Source organism: Hyaena hyaena, unplaced genomic scaffold, assembly GCF_003009895.1.
Source record: "Hyaena hyaena isolate Hyena2069 unplaced genomic scaffold, ASM300989v1 scaffold_434, whole genome shotgun sequence".
Classification (NCBI taxonomy): Eukaryota; Metazoa; Chordata; class Mammalia; order Carnivora; family Hyaenidae; genus Hyaena; species Hyaena hyaena.
The window spans coordinates 222172-236711 of NW_024081069.1; the positions used below are offsets into that span (position 1 = coordinate 222172).

Below are 14540 nucleotides of genomic sequence, written 5' to 3' on the forward strand. Positions count from 1 at the left end.
CCCCTATCAGGTTCTGCACAGCTATCACAGAGTCTGCTTGGAATTCTCTCTCCCTCTCTGTTTCCCCTCCCCTGCTCATGCTCACTCGCTCTCTCTCGCTCTCTCTCTCAAAATAAATAAACTTAAAAAAAAGAATTATGGCATATTTGGTCAGGTGGAAAAATAGCCATTATGGAGTATAGTGTTATTTGGCATCTGTTATCAGGCTGAACTCTGAACACTAGTGCATCGGCTGGCTGAAATGGTTGGCTTTGGGGATCCAAAGCCATCCTCCATGGGGATATAGAGAGTTTGTATTGTCATACCACTCTCTTCTCCATTACCCAAGTATGACCCTTTCACCATTCCTTGCTGCCCTGAAAATACAGCTCCTTCTGTATCAACCTAAACAAACATAACTAAGAAGGAAAATCCTGTCTAAAACCTTATATTCATTTAGAATCATCCACACCATTGCCTCTGTTCTGTTGGCATCAATATCTAGTTTCCTGTCCCTGTCAAGGATGCTGCCTCCTCAGATGAAGTGTAGTAAGGCCTTGAGCAAGCCCGCAGCACCACCCCTGTGCCCAGGTGCTGTATAAATAGGACTTGAAGGTGCTAATGATGTCTGTCTGCAGGGACTTGTTCTATCCTAAAATCACCGAGTGCTGGGACCTCTGCCAGCTCCGGACAGGAATAATCTCATCAGCAAGTCCCAGGCCAGCCCTGGAGCCTGAGGGAATTACTTCAAATGGAGAGGGCTTCCCCTGCCCTGTACCAGTTGTCCAATTAAACAATGAAAACTTACCTTGAGATAGCCCTGGCATGTTTTTCTGTTGGAAATTAATCATGTCTATTCCAAACATGCACATGAGATGTTTTGAATCCTCCTGTTGCATACTAACAAGACAGCCTCTTTCCTTTCTTCCCCCAGTTCATCTTTACAAATATATAATACATGAGTTTTGTCTGCCTACCTAGGAAACCCAACTGTTATTTGCTTTTTAAAAAAATTCCAAATAGTGTGCAGTCACTTAATCTCTCTGGCCCTCAGCTGTTTTGTCTGTGTAATTAAGGAGGTTACTCTAGGATTTTGTGAGCTCTAGAATTTTGTGATGGTTGGTGAGCTCTAGAATTTTGTGATGGTTGGTGTTTTCTCTCCAAATAACTTTTCATAAGCTTTGCCAGTTTCATTGTGTAGGGATGACACTTGCTCTCAACTGCCAACCTTGCATGATGCCTAAAGGCTGAAGGCTACTCTGTAATGATGAAGGTAGTGACATAGCTGATGCCCATTCTATAAGTTTAAATTCCATGGACTTCAGAGAGTACCATAGGTGTGTGATCAATAACCACTGGTGACCATGTATTCCCTCATTAGAGGGCATTCCCTCTAGCCCAGGCCCCCCTCCCTTATTTTGAGACCAGTCAAAGAGGAAAAGGAGTTAATGGTGCCTAGTGGAAATGGGCAGGATGCCTCATGCACATCAGAACGCACATCTTCTCTAGGTCTCCAAGACTCTTCTGGAGTCAGCTTACTGAAGCACCTAAGGTGGTTTTTGCATCATCTCTGTGATTCCCGGTGACAAAAGTGCTGTACAGAATGGTCAGAAATCATTCTCTTTCTTCTGGAAACTTTGTGATATAAAAAAGTCCAAGAGGAGCAGTCAGAAAGAACAATCATATCCTTCCAACAGTAAAGTCTTCAACAAATGCATAATTCAGACTATCAAGTACATACCTTACATTCTTTTCATGATTGGGATGTCTGTGCAATGGTGGAGCTTTGTGCCCCAATAGGCCCAAGTAGCAGGTGGAACCAGGAGCTCTCAGAATGACGAAAGGAGGGGCTCCTGACAACTGGTCTTATGCCCCCTTCAGACACAGAGGATGAGCTCAGATACCACTGCTTCTGAGACAAACACAGGCTGAAAGGACTGGTTTTCAGAAAACTTGCTGATGGTTTGTCCTCCGACCTCTTACACTGTACAAGAAACCAAGATGCCACAAGATAATGAATGTGCCCATCTGTTTCAAGCTTTAGGGCTCTATAGAATCTAAACTTCTGAACTTGTGTAATTTTCCTAGTATATTGATCTCTTAGGAGGCCTCACCACCCCCTACCTCTCTGAACAGCTCAATTTGTTTACTTTTGGTTGCCTTCTATGACACGCCACTGTCCCCTCCCACTTTTGTATAGACTCTTCCACTCAGAAAGTGCACCCTCCTGCCTGTTTGGCTGGACTCATCATCCTTTTATTTTAATGCCCAAATCAGAGCTCATCCTGTTTGAAACTTCACTGTCATCCCAGCCTCTTGTGCCCTACCCTCTGCCCTCCCCAGCTGGGCCCGTGCCCCCGTCAGCACTCGATCCTTCTCTTGTGTCCTTTCAGGATTAACACCCATTCACACAGCATGTTTCTGCTCACAGAGCCTATTTACATTCATTGTCTTATTTAACAGCAAATCACGAAGCGAGCAGGTATTAAGTCCATTTTTCAGGGGGTGGTGGGGGCTCAAGGAGGTGATTTCTCAAGGCCACAAGCCCATGTGTGCAGAGTGGGGACTTAACCCGAGCTTGTGGCCTCCAGATCCTGTGCTTTCCTAACTACAGCTTGGAGCCTGTGCAATAACACCAGCCCATAACTTTGGCATAGCACTATAAAGTGGATGAATAATTATGGTAACCATGGTCTCATTTTATTTTAACAGTAATCCTGTGAGATAAAACTAGGAAGGGTGATTTTTTCATATGCCTTTAATTTGTCTACTTTTACTCATTGTGATTAATGTGTCTACTCGTGTGCATGTGTATGTGTGTGTATTAAAACTCTGCATATTAGGCTACATATATATGTGGAATCTTTCCATTTCCCTAATATATTATGCTTTGTAGAGACCTTTCCATGCATTTCTCTGTCTGATTGCTTTCACAGTTCTGTCTGAGGAATAAAGAGGAAAGTAGCTAGTCTTGAGCTACAGTGCTCTGAACCCCAAAGAGGGTACAAGTGTCATTGACTCACCTACTAAGGAGATAGTAGCAGGGTCACAGTAGGAGTCTGATAAACATCTTGAATGATACTGTTGATTCACATCCACCTTGCTCAGATGACGAAGGCCCCTCCCTTCTGCCCCCACTCTGCCACAGGGACTCGGCTGTGTCCAACAACAAGACGCCCCACAGCAGCTCCATCAGCCACATCGAGTCAGTCCTACAGCAGCTGGACGATGCCCAGGTGCAGATGGAGGAGCTGTTCCATGAGCGGAAGATCAAGCTGGACATCTTCTTGCAGCTGCGCATCTTCGAGCAATATACCATTGAGGTAGAGGTTGGGGAGGTGGCACTGGGAAAGGACAGGGAGGGAGTCATGGAGAGTTCTTGGGGAGTGGACTGCAGAATGGGCTGCTTCCTGGTCAAGGGCACTGCATCAGAGGCTGGGAAGGGAGCATTGGGCAGTATCTAAGGGAATCAGAGGGGACTTCACATCAAGGATACATTTTTAGAATCAACAAACTCACAGTTCACATTCTACCATGTTCCATTCCTCTGTCCGTCTCACCTGCTCTGCCAAGCAGAACCTCTTTGTTTCACTCTCTGTCTGGGATGACTTCACTGAGAAGGCTTTTGGTTGGGATTATTTGGACCCTTGGTACTTTGGTTCTTGAAAAACCATGGAGGTGTCCATTTGAGTTAGTGATTGGATCCTTTAGCTTCAGGAGGGGGAAGTAGATGTTAAAATTTGGAGGCCTTCTCAGTCGATGACTGTAGGTCAGGAACTAGATGAAATCACAGAGCAGCCAAAAAGTCAGGAGCCACAGGGAGGAAGACCTTTTCTTCAGTTTGCTTTGTGCTCACTGAGAAGGTAAGTCTGTGCTAAGGCCATCTTGATTCATCTCATGGACTCCTCAGTTCCTTCTGGGAAGGTCAGGATCAGATGTTATAATATATTTATATCCCCTTTGTGATGCCTGTGAATAATGTCTGCTCTAAATAATATCCAACTTTTATTATTTTCTGCTTTGAAACAGTAACTAAAACTGGGCCAGGAGGGCTTCTGGGGTGTGAAGAGTATCCAACATCCAAGGCACTTTGTCCTTTTCAGGGATGGCAAAGGGTTAAATGAAAGATCCACTGTCTTCCCTTTGCTCCCTGCTGGTATGGTCCTGAGGAAAGCCACTTCTCCACGCATCATTCTTTTACATTTTGTTTTGCATTCCAACCCTCACCTCACAGCTGGGGCTTCTGGGTGTCTAGGAGCCATCTCCCCAACAATATCTGTAGAAGCTTCATGAAACTGATTTGGAAGGAAATTACTTTTTTTTAAATATGGAAATTCCAACATCCCCAAAACAGTCCAGGCAGGACCAGAAAACTGCCCTGGCAGAAGATGCTCTTTTCTTCAGTTCTGTGACCAAAAATGCTGATATCGAGAATCAGAAATATAAACGAAAAGCAGTCCTAAAGCAATCTTTCCTATTCCTTATTGTCCTATGATTATTCTCTGCTCAAAAACACACCTCTCCCCTTGCCTCCCTGGAAGCCACTGCAGTTTTTTGCTTAAAGACTTCATGGTCTAGGGGCACCTGGGTGGCTTGGTTGGTTAAGTGTCTGACTTCCTCTCAGGTCATGATCTCACAGTTCGCTAGTTCGAGCCCCACATTTGGCTCTGTGCTGACAGCTGAGAGCCTGGAGCTGCTTCTAATTCTGTGTCTCCATCTCTCTCTCTGTCCCTCTCTCACTTGTGCTCTGTCTCTCTCTGTCTCAGAAATAAATAAACATTGAAAAAGAGACTTCATGGTCTAAAAGGGGCATTCTGGACAGTTTATGGAAAAAGGAAGAGAGAATCCTTTAAATCTAGATCTCAATTATCCTTCCAACTTTTTATATAACTTTAGGTGAATTTATGTGTACTTTGTACTTAATTTAGCTCAAATCTGCACTCAAAAGGATTTCAGGTGGCTACTAGTATTCAAGCATATGTTGTAGGCCACCTGGCTGGCTCAGCCGAAGGAGTGTGTGACTCGCTCTTGGGGTCGTGAGTATGAGCTCATGTTGGGTGTAGATATTACTTAAAGCAAATAAGCTTTAAGAAAAATAAATGTATACTTAGTGGAAGAGAGGGAGAGAGGCAAACCATGAGAGATTCTTGAATGCCAAGAACAAACTGAGGGCTGATGGGGCTAGGGGGGGAAGGGAAGGGGGGTGATGGGCATGGAGGAGGGCACTTGTGAGGATGAGCACGGGGTGTTATATGGAAACCGACTTGACAATAAACTATTTTTTAAAAAAAAGAAAAAAATGTATACTTGAAAAAAATATGTTGAAAGACCAATGAGAATACTAGTGGAAACTTAAGAGATTTGAGCACACAGCAGAGGGAACATGGTGAACTTCCTAAAGCTGGGGTGATAAGGTAACAAAGAAGGAAAGAGGGGGTGTGAGCTCCACTTCACCTGCTGAGAGTGAATATAGCCATGGGAGAAGATGTTAGCAAGTGTGGTGATGTTGCTATTGCAGTCTTTGTTTACTCTCCTGTCCTTCTGGGTCCACATCCAAAACTGCTTAAGAGGAAGGAAACAACCTGAGGGTTTGGATGTTTAAGTTTTATTTTATTAGATGACATGGTTTTGAGGTCTGGGTTGCTGGTTTAGTTCCAGAATGGGTGAGACAGCTTCACTTTGCCCTGAACTACACCCTTGACCTTAGCCAGAAAGGGCGGGGGCATCACCAGGGTATGTTTGCCTGCAGTGATTCTGGGAAAATCCATTTCCACTCCTGAAAAATAATCCAGAGTACATGCCAAAATTCTCCTTTATAAAACAAAGCAAACTATAAATCAAATACTTTAAAAGTGGATCCTACTTAAATGTCCCACTAGAGGAACTTATTTCAATTATAGGATTTGAACTCTTCAGCCTTTACATTAAATAAAACATCCCTCTCCTACCCTCCACCCCATAGTACACAACAACTTGGATACTTGGTATGCAGTTGAGCAAAAGTGGGGACATAATATAAGGGTCTAATAAAATGAGGGAGATAAAAATAGTGATTTGGTTCAGCACCCTCTGGTTTAGGCAGTGGTATCCAGGTTTTAGAAGGGGTCTTATTCCCCATTTGGGATATGTCCCAAATATTGGGAAGTGTTGCATTTCATCTCAGATCAAAATGGAAACCCTGCCAAACCTATAGAGAAGTTCTGCCTCAACTCAGATTGTTAGAAGTTATTTTTGAGGTGATGAGATTATTTCACATACCAGCTAGTGTTTCACTGTAGGCATGAAGAGCAAACACCTAGGGAAGAGTCAGAGTGTGAAACTGAGGGTGGTTTCTGTAATGGGGGACATGTTGGAGCTGACATTAGCCAGGGTCGGGGCTGTTACTGCAGGACCTTCAGCCATGGCTTCCTTCCCTTGAGGAAGGCATTTGATGTACATACTCAGAATTCCTGGAGATTACTGAAAAGCAGGTCTGCTCCCCTGACATCTGGGAATCTAAGCATGACTCTTTAAACATGTCACTGATGGCTGAGATGGGCTAATTAATTTAAAATTTAAGATAGTACTGGAGTTTCTGTGCCAGTCTCCTTTTCCTCAGGGAGAAAGGTATATATGGTGCCCACGGTATAACCTGGGGTAAGGTCATAGGGCACCCCCACCAAGAGTGAAACTTGTCCCAGATGTATTAAGCAAACACTTAAAACTAGGACTGTAGCTGCATTGCTGACATACCTTCTTTGCCTCCATGGAGACTAGACAGAGTGACCCATAATGGACCATGATGTTCTGTAAAGCTTTTCCTGTATGTTCAGCTCCCTTCTTTGAAAGACATTTTATATGAAAAGGTTATGATAGCAGAGACGAATAATGGTTTTTTGTGTGGTGGTAAGAATGTGGGTGATTTTCTCTTGTTTTTGAAGCTTCCTTCCATGCATTTCAAAGTTTTCTACAATTAAGAATGATCAGAAAGATATAAAAAATATTTTCAGAAGCAAGACTAGGCCAGTGGCCTCCAAACTCTTTTGGCTGTTCACTCTCTTAAAATATTTTTGAACTTTCAATTCCCTATCTGTGCATATATTAGTTCATAAATGGTACATGTGTTCTGCTATCACTGACTAGTAACCTCAGAACTCAATGTGCCCTTAGGGTGAAGTATAGCTTTTTCATTAGAAGTCATGGTTCATATTTCAAATCACCTTCTCGATAATTTCTAATCTTTTTTTTTTTTTTTGGCCTGGTTTCTTGACAGATCTGATTAGATTATCAGTGTTTTCTTTACCCTGTAAGGTGGCTGACAGAGAGTTCAAAGTTCTCTTGTGCTTTCATGCTTATTATTATCTTCAAACTGCAGTTTCTTTGCAGGAAACGTGATAAGCCATGTGTCTTTCTGTGAAGATTAGTTAGAACTAGATAATAGATAAATCTTTTTAACTGGGTGCATAAAAAGAGCAGTAATTTGAAATATGGTAAAAGCAACCCGACAAACAGGCCACAGTCAGCCCCTCTGCCCTGTGAGCCCCTGCCCTCCTGGAGGAGGCCTCTCCTACCCCACCATCTGCCAGTGGTTACAGCGTCAATCTGCTAGTAAAAGTCTAGGGAAACTTTGCATGTTTTTATTGGTTTAATTAAATATGTGCGCATATAATATATATGCGCATACATATGCATATTTATACGGTGAAAATTTTTCTGTTCTCAGTGGATAATCTTGGGTATCCCTTGGGGTGGGCATACTCACATTAGACAGTACTAGAAATGACACCAAGAAAGATAGGTGTCTCTAAATAGGGAACTTATGAAAAATGGGCCAGAGTTATAGTTTTTCTTTTAAATCTCCGACTCTATAATTACAATCAAAGTTTGTTCAATGTACCTGAAAATTAATCTGTGTAATTAACCTGAGTAAGGAATGGAGCATCCAACTATAAATCTATAGAGGTCACATTAGGACTGGTTGTGACTAGGCTGAGGCTGGGGAAAAAAATAGCCTTCAAGGAGGAAAATTCTTCCTTGAGGACAGGCAGTTGATGGCAATTTACTGGTGGTCTCACCTCTTCAGTTGGTTGTATGCAGAGGCCTTTAGTGTCTCATATTTGAAAGAGATTGCTCAGTCAGCTTTTTGCCTGATCCAGCTCAATAAACATTTAGTGAGCACCTAATATGAATCCAGAACTATGTTGGGCATTGAGGATACAAACCATCCTTGCCATTAGAGGGCTAGCTAGGGAGAGACAGAGATGTAGAATCATACAGTGTGATGATTCTGCTGAGAGAGACTCATGGTTGGATGAGATCACAGAGGCAGGAATATTTAGCTTAGACATGCTGCCCATGGAAGGTTTCTTCATGAGATTACACCTAGAAGACAGGGAAAATTTGGTGGCCAGGATTTGGCCTCCCGAGGGGATGCCACCATTCTCTACTGGGGTACCTCCAAAGCCTAGATGTGGGGTTTAGGGGGAAGGGAGAAGAGGGCAGACAAGGGAGCTCAGGATTTCATCAGTGTGTTGAACCAGCATCTCCACCCTTCTGCTCTTTGGCCCTAATAATACACTCTGGCAAAACAGAATAAATCTGTTCCCTCTTTTGTTTGACAGCCTTAAGGATATTTGAAAATGGTCATCATAGCCTTCTTTTTCTTTATCTGAAAAATGTTGAGATTATATAGTTCTTTCTACAGTCCCTTTGACTCTAAAAATTTGATAACTATTTCTCTTCACCATCAGCCCTTCTCTGTGGCACATATCGCCAATTTATTCATGTCTTTCTGGATATGACATGGTCTGCAGACATCATGGAGACCTGGCCGCCTCTCCTGGTTGCCGTCTGTTGAAGGCGAGTTTAGCCATGCCTTTCTACACACACCTGGGTGCAGTGTGTTCCAGATGCTGACACTCTCCCGGAGAGGCCCGGGAGTTAGAGCCTTTTCAGTGATATTATCAACCTGCTTTGGCTAGGCTTGTGCTCCCTTAGAAGCCCCTGGATGTTTTTTTCAAAGTGCTTCTGATATACTTGACTTTAAAAAACAAACTTAAATAGAAGCTTTTATATATTTTTCCCTCTCAAATTGTACTTTTTTTCTTCCTGGCCCAGTTCTTCAGCCTATCACAGTAAATTTATTATTGCTTCAACATTGTAGCTATTTGAAATGTTGGCCAGGTCAGGTAGGGCCCTGTGGTGCTTTACAGGAAGTTTTCCTTTGGTGACTCAGGGCCATCAGCCTGCACAGTCATTCTGTTGCCTGGGGATCATCTGAGGACCACATCATCTGGTCCACTTTCATAACCTCTTCTACAGATACAGATACAGCCTCAGACTCCATGTTTGCAACATGCTTCAAATCCACCAACATTGTAACTATAACAAGAAAGAAAATGAGGTCTGTTTGAGAACTGTCTTTGTGGATTGCTTGTAGGGATCACTGTAGCATTCTCTCAATATACTCCAGTTCCTTTGAGAAAGAAATGCAGAATAAATTCTATAAAGTAGACGAAAATCTACACAAAATATTAATTTGATAATCTCTTCTAGACCTTTGTCAAATTGATTTCAGGATCATTGGGGTGGGGGTTGGGAGGGCTTCTCCTACTGTCTTCCTTCTTAAAAAAACAAAACAAAATAAAAAATGATTATTCATTCAGCTTTTGTCTTCTGGCAAGTCACTGGTAAATTATCAAAGATCCCTGATGGAAAATTTTCAGATCACTCTGTAATGGGATACATCTGGCAGTGTGGACCCAAATTCAGTGTGTGTATTATCAAGGTACAAATTCTATATGCTTTTTTGTGGTGAAGATGCTGGGGATTCAGTAGGAGGAAGCAGATGTAAGCTAAAGGACTAAGTATTTCACTTACACAGGAGGAAAAACACTCTGACACTCAAGCATTGGTAAGTATGAATGAGAGGACAATATATGTTATAGGAGCTCTTCAACAAAGGAGAGATCTTTTTTTTGTAATTCTGGTTTTTTAAAAAAAATATAGTTCATTGTCAAATTGGCTTCCATACAACACCCAGTGCTCACCCCAACAAGTGCTCTCCTCAATGCCCATCACCCATTTACCCCTCTCCCCCACTCCCCCATCAATCCTTCGTGTGTTCTCAGTATTTAAGAGTCTCTTATGGTTTGCTCCCTCCCTCTCTGTAACTGTTTTTCCCCCTCCTCCTCCCCCTTTGTCTTCTGTTAGGTTTCAAGGAGAGATCTTTCAAAAACAAAATAGATTTCCACAGGTCTCAAACTCCTTAGGAGGCAAAGATAGGGATGAAGTACCCACTCAGGATCCCCTCAAGATCAGTCATGACTATATCAAAGATCTCTGTTTTATCATGATGTTAATGAAGAAAATAACATGAAATTGTTCATAAGAATTATCCAATTATCCAGATTATCTACTGGAATAGAAATTGGGTAACTGAACATTGGAACTCAACAATTCTAGCATGTTTCAATATGAACTGACATTATTTTGCCAAAAATTAAAAACAATTGAGTGGATTTATTTATAGCCAGACCATTCTGCTTTTCCCAAAAGTTCTTGCACTATCTCCAGAGGTCTTTATGTAGCTATATAAATAAATATTTTAACAAGCCATATATATACACTGTAATAAAACAGAAGAAAATGCTCTAATAAACCTTTAAAATAACCTATATTAGAATTCACTAATCTCAACATTTTATAAATTGATTTTATAAATAAAAAGAACTCTAAGAAAAGAAAATACTAGGCTAGACAAGAAGAATAAATGGCTTTGGTAATTTGGTGAATTTTAGTTTCAAGGTGGTAACCTGTATCAATTTACAAAACCCATCAGAGATAAAATAGCTCTTCCCATGCAATAAGACTGTCTCTTTAGTGGCAATATGTCTTTCCCTATAATCAGCAATTGTAGGTCAGTGGTGACTATTTAGCTTTCTGTCTTCTCATCTTAATAAAAATAATGGCATAATAAAACAGAAAGATGCTCATTTTGCAATTGACAGCACTTGTGTTTTGGAGCATCTTACTACAATGAAGTATTTGGATCCTTCCTTCCCACCGTTAGTTGGAATAGTATTGGACCTTAATGTATACAACATGTGTATGAACAATTTCTCTGTGGCCTGCAATGCTGTTTGATAGCATTTTACCCACAGTAGAGTTTCCTTCAAGAAGAAGAGGATTGAGTCAATCCTCTCAAACCCTGCTGCTGCTTTATCAACCAAGTTGAAGTAGTATTCTCAATCCTTTGTTGTCATTTTGACAGTGTTCACAGCATCTTCAGATGCTAACCTAACAGAAGACAAAAGGGAGGGGAAGGGGGAAAAAAAGCAGAAGTAGTTTTCATCTCAAGAAACCACCTTCTTTGCTCTATCCATAAGAAGCAATTCCTCCTCCATTCAGGTTTTACCATGAGATTGTAGCAATTCAGTCACATCTTCAGGCTCTACTTCTGAGTCTGATTTTCTTGCTCTTTCTACCACATCTGCAGTTACTTCCTCCACTGGAGTCTTGAACCCTCAAAGTCATCCATGAGGGCTGGAGTCAACTTCCTCTAAACTCCTGTTAATGTTGATATTTTTATTTCTCCCTGTGAATTATGAATGTTCTTAATTCCACATAGAATGGTGAATGCCTTCCAGAGGGTTTTTAATGTACTTTGTCCAGATCCATCAGAGGAATCACTATCACTATCTGTGGCAACTATAGCCTTACAAAATGTATTTATTAAATAATAAGACTTGAAAGTTGAAAGTACTTCTTGATCCATGGGCTGAAGAATGGATGTTGTTTTAGCAGGCATGAAAACAACATTAATCTCATCATGTGTCTCCATCAGAGCTCTTGGGTGACCAGATGCATTGTCAGTGAGAAGTGATATTCTGAAAGGCATCTTTTTTTCTGAGCAGTAAGTCTCAACAGGGGACTTAGATTATTTCGTAAGCCATGTTGTAAACAGATGTGCTGTCATCTAGGCTTTGTTGTTCCATTTATGAAGCACAGGCAGAGTAGGTTTAGCATAATTCTTAAGGGCTTAGGATTTTCAGAATGGTAAATGAGCACTGGCTTCAACTTCAAGTCACCAGCTGCATTAGCCCCTAATAAGAGAGCTAGCCTGTCCTTTGAAGCTTTGAAGCCAGGCATTGAGTTCTCTCTAGCTATGAAAGTCCTAGATGGCATCTTCTTCTAGTAGAAGCCTGTTTTGCCTGTGTTGAAAATCTGTTTCTTAGTGTAGCCACCTTCATGAGTTACTTGAACTAGATCTTCTGGATAATTCGCTACGGCTTCTACATCATCACCTGCTGCTTTGCCTTGCACTTTTATGTTATAGAGACTACTTCTTTCCTTAAACTTCATGAATCAACCTCTGCTAGCTTCCAACTTTTCATCTGAAGCTTCCTCACCTCTCTCAGCCTTTACCCAATTGAAGAGAGTTAGGACCTTGTTTTATTTTATTTTATTTTTCTTAAATAGTTAATTGTCAAGTTGGTTTCCATATAACACTCGGTGCTCATCCCAACAAGTGCCCTCCCCCATGCCCATCACCCCCCTTCCCCTCTCCCTCACCCCCATCAGCCCTCAGTTTGTTCTCAGCATTCAAGAGTCTTTCATGGTTTGCCTCTCTCCCTCTCCCCAACTATTTTCCCCATTCTTCTCCCCCATGTGTTTGCTCATATAGGTGGATTAGGAGGAACTTGACAGAGGACCATGGAGGACCTTGTTTTAGATTAGGCTTTGGCTTAAGGGAATGTTGTGGCTAGTTTAGTCTTCTATCCAGATGACTCAGACTTTCTACATATCAGCAATAAGGCTGTTTGCTTTCTTATCATTTGAGTGTTCACTAGAGTAGCACTTTTAATTTCCTTCAGGAACTCTTCCTTTGCATTCACAACTTAGCTGTTTGGTGGAAGAGGCCTACCTTTCAGCCTGTCTCAGCTTTCAACAACCTGTCCTCATAGAGCTTATGCACTTCTATTTTTTTATTTCAAGTGAGAGACACACAGACTCTTCCATGAACATTTACAGGCCATTGCAGAGTTATTAATTGGCCTGATTTCAATGTTGTTGTGCCTCAGGGAAAAGAGAGGCCCAAGGAGAGGGAGAGAGATGGGGGAATGGCTGGTTGGTGGAGCAGTCAGAATGCACTTAGTATTAAGTTTGCCAGTTTACATGAGTGTGGTTCATGGTGCTCCAAATCAATTACAGTAGTAATACCAAAGATCACTAATCAGAGATCACCCAAACAAATATAATAATAATGAAAAAGCTTGTAATAGTATGAGAATTACCAGAATGTGACACAGACTTGGAATGAGCAAATGCTATGGGCAAAATGGTGCCAATAGACTTTCTCAACACAGGGTTGCCACAAACCTTCAATTTGTAAAAAGCATAATATCTGGAAAGTGCAATAAAGCAAAGTACAATAAAACAAAGTATGCTTGTACAAGGTAAATACATTCTTTAACCCATGGACATCATCGTCATCAGGATTACCAGCATCTTCAAGTGATTTGGAGAAAAGGACATCACTGTGAGCTGAGCGGGTGATAACAAAGAGATAAATAGATGGGAATAGGTCGAAGGAAGAGGGAAGTGAAGCAGCAGGTCAATTTTGATTTGGGCAAGTATAGAAAAAAACATTGGGAGGGGAGAGGCTGAAGTGTGCTATCTACATAAATACTGGGGAAGACCCAGAAAATGGGAGGAGACAGTGGAGAGGGTGCCCTAAGAACAAAGCCCAAGGCAGCTACTAAACTAAGTCCCTTGGGTTAGTCTGTGCCAGAAGAATGCTGGATTCAGTGAATCCCATCTTGCAGGAAAGTCTTGGGCTTCATTTTGAAGTGAGCCTTCCTACTTCCCACTGCCTTTTATCCTTTCTTTCTGTTTTGCTCCTTCTCTGATTTACCTTATGGCTATGGCTCTAGAGTAGACAATTGTTAGAATAGAAATATTGCCAATGTATCTCTCAAAGAGGTCATTGTATCCTAACACTCCAATTAATTCAGGAGAGCGAGGGAGATAGGAGCCACTGGAGCCAAGAGGGGAACTGAGTGGGCTGGAGTGGAGAGGGACCTAATTGAGTGGAAGGAGAAAGCAAAATAGGGTGATTAAAAGTTGAATGCCCTGTGGGCAACTTGTGTTCTATCTTTCATTCATTTGGTTCAGGCCCTACTTTTTGCCCTGAACAAATCCTTTCAGGTTTCTTTTCCAAATGGAGTTAAGTGGCCAAGTTAATTCCCTAGTGCAGGATTTTCTTTTCACAGTCTCTGTATTAGCAAACAAGTCCACGTCTGATATTATGAAATAAGCCAGAGAAAAACATCTGGGTCTCAGGGTGGTCATGAAGGTCCTCACGTCAGAGGGTTTATGTTGTAGGGTGGGGAGAACTTGAGCAAACTGGGAGAAGAAACAAGGGCATTTCAGGGCAGTGGGACCAGGGAAGGAGGCTGGAGAGGGCAGGAGCCAACATTCAGGGTCAGCGAGTAACTGGCTGACTGGTTTGTGTAGCAGAAGAGCATGAGATAAGCCTGGAAAGCTAGGTTTGTTTGTTAACAGTAAATAAGCTTTAGGTT

General features: G+C 41.8%; 1 protein-coding gene across 1 annotated transcript in view; it reads left to right on the top strand.

The window, feature by feature from the left end:
• The window catches only part of LOC120245870 (kalirin), a 298908-nt gene that overhangs the window by 169206 nt on the left and 115162 nt on the right, over positions 1-14540 (top strand). Inside the window, exon 13 of the mRNA XM_039253041.1 lies at positions 3128-3302. Within this exon, the coding sequence (XP_039108972.1) occupies positions 3128-3302 (175 nt within the window). The remainder of the gene's footprint in view (positions 1-3127; positions 3303-14540) is intronic.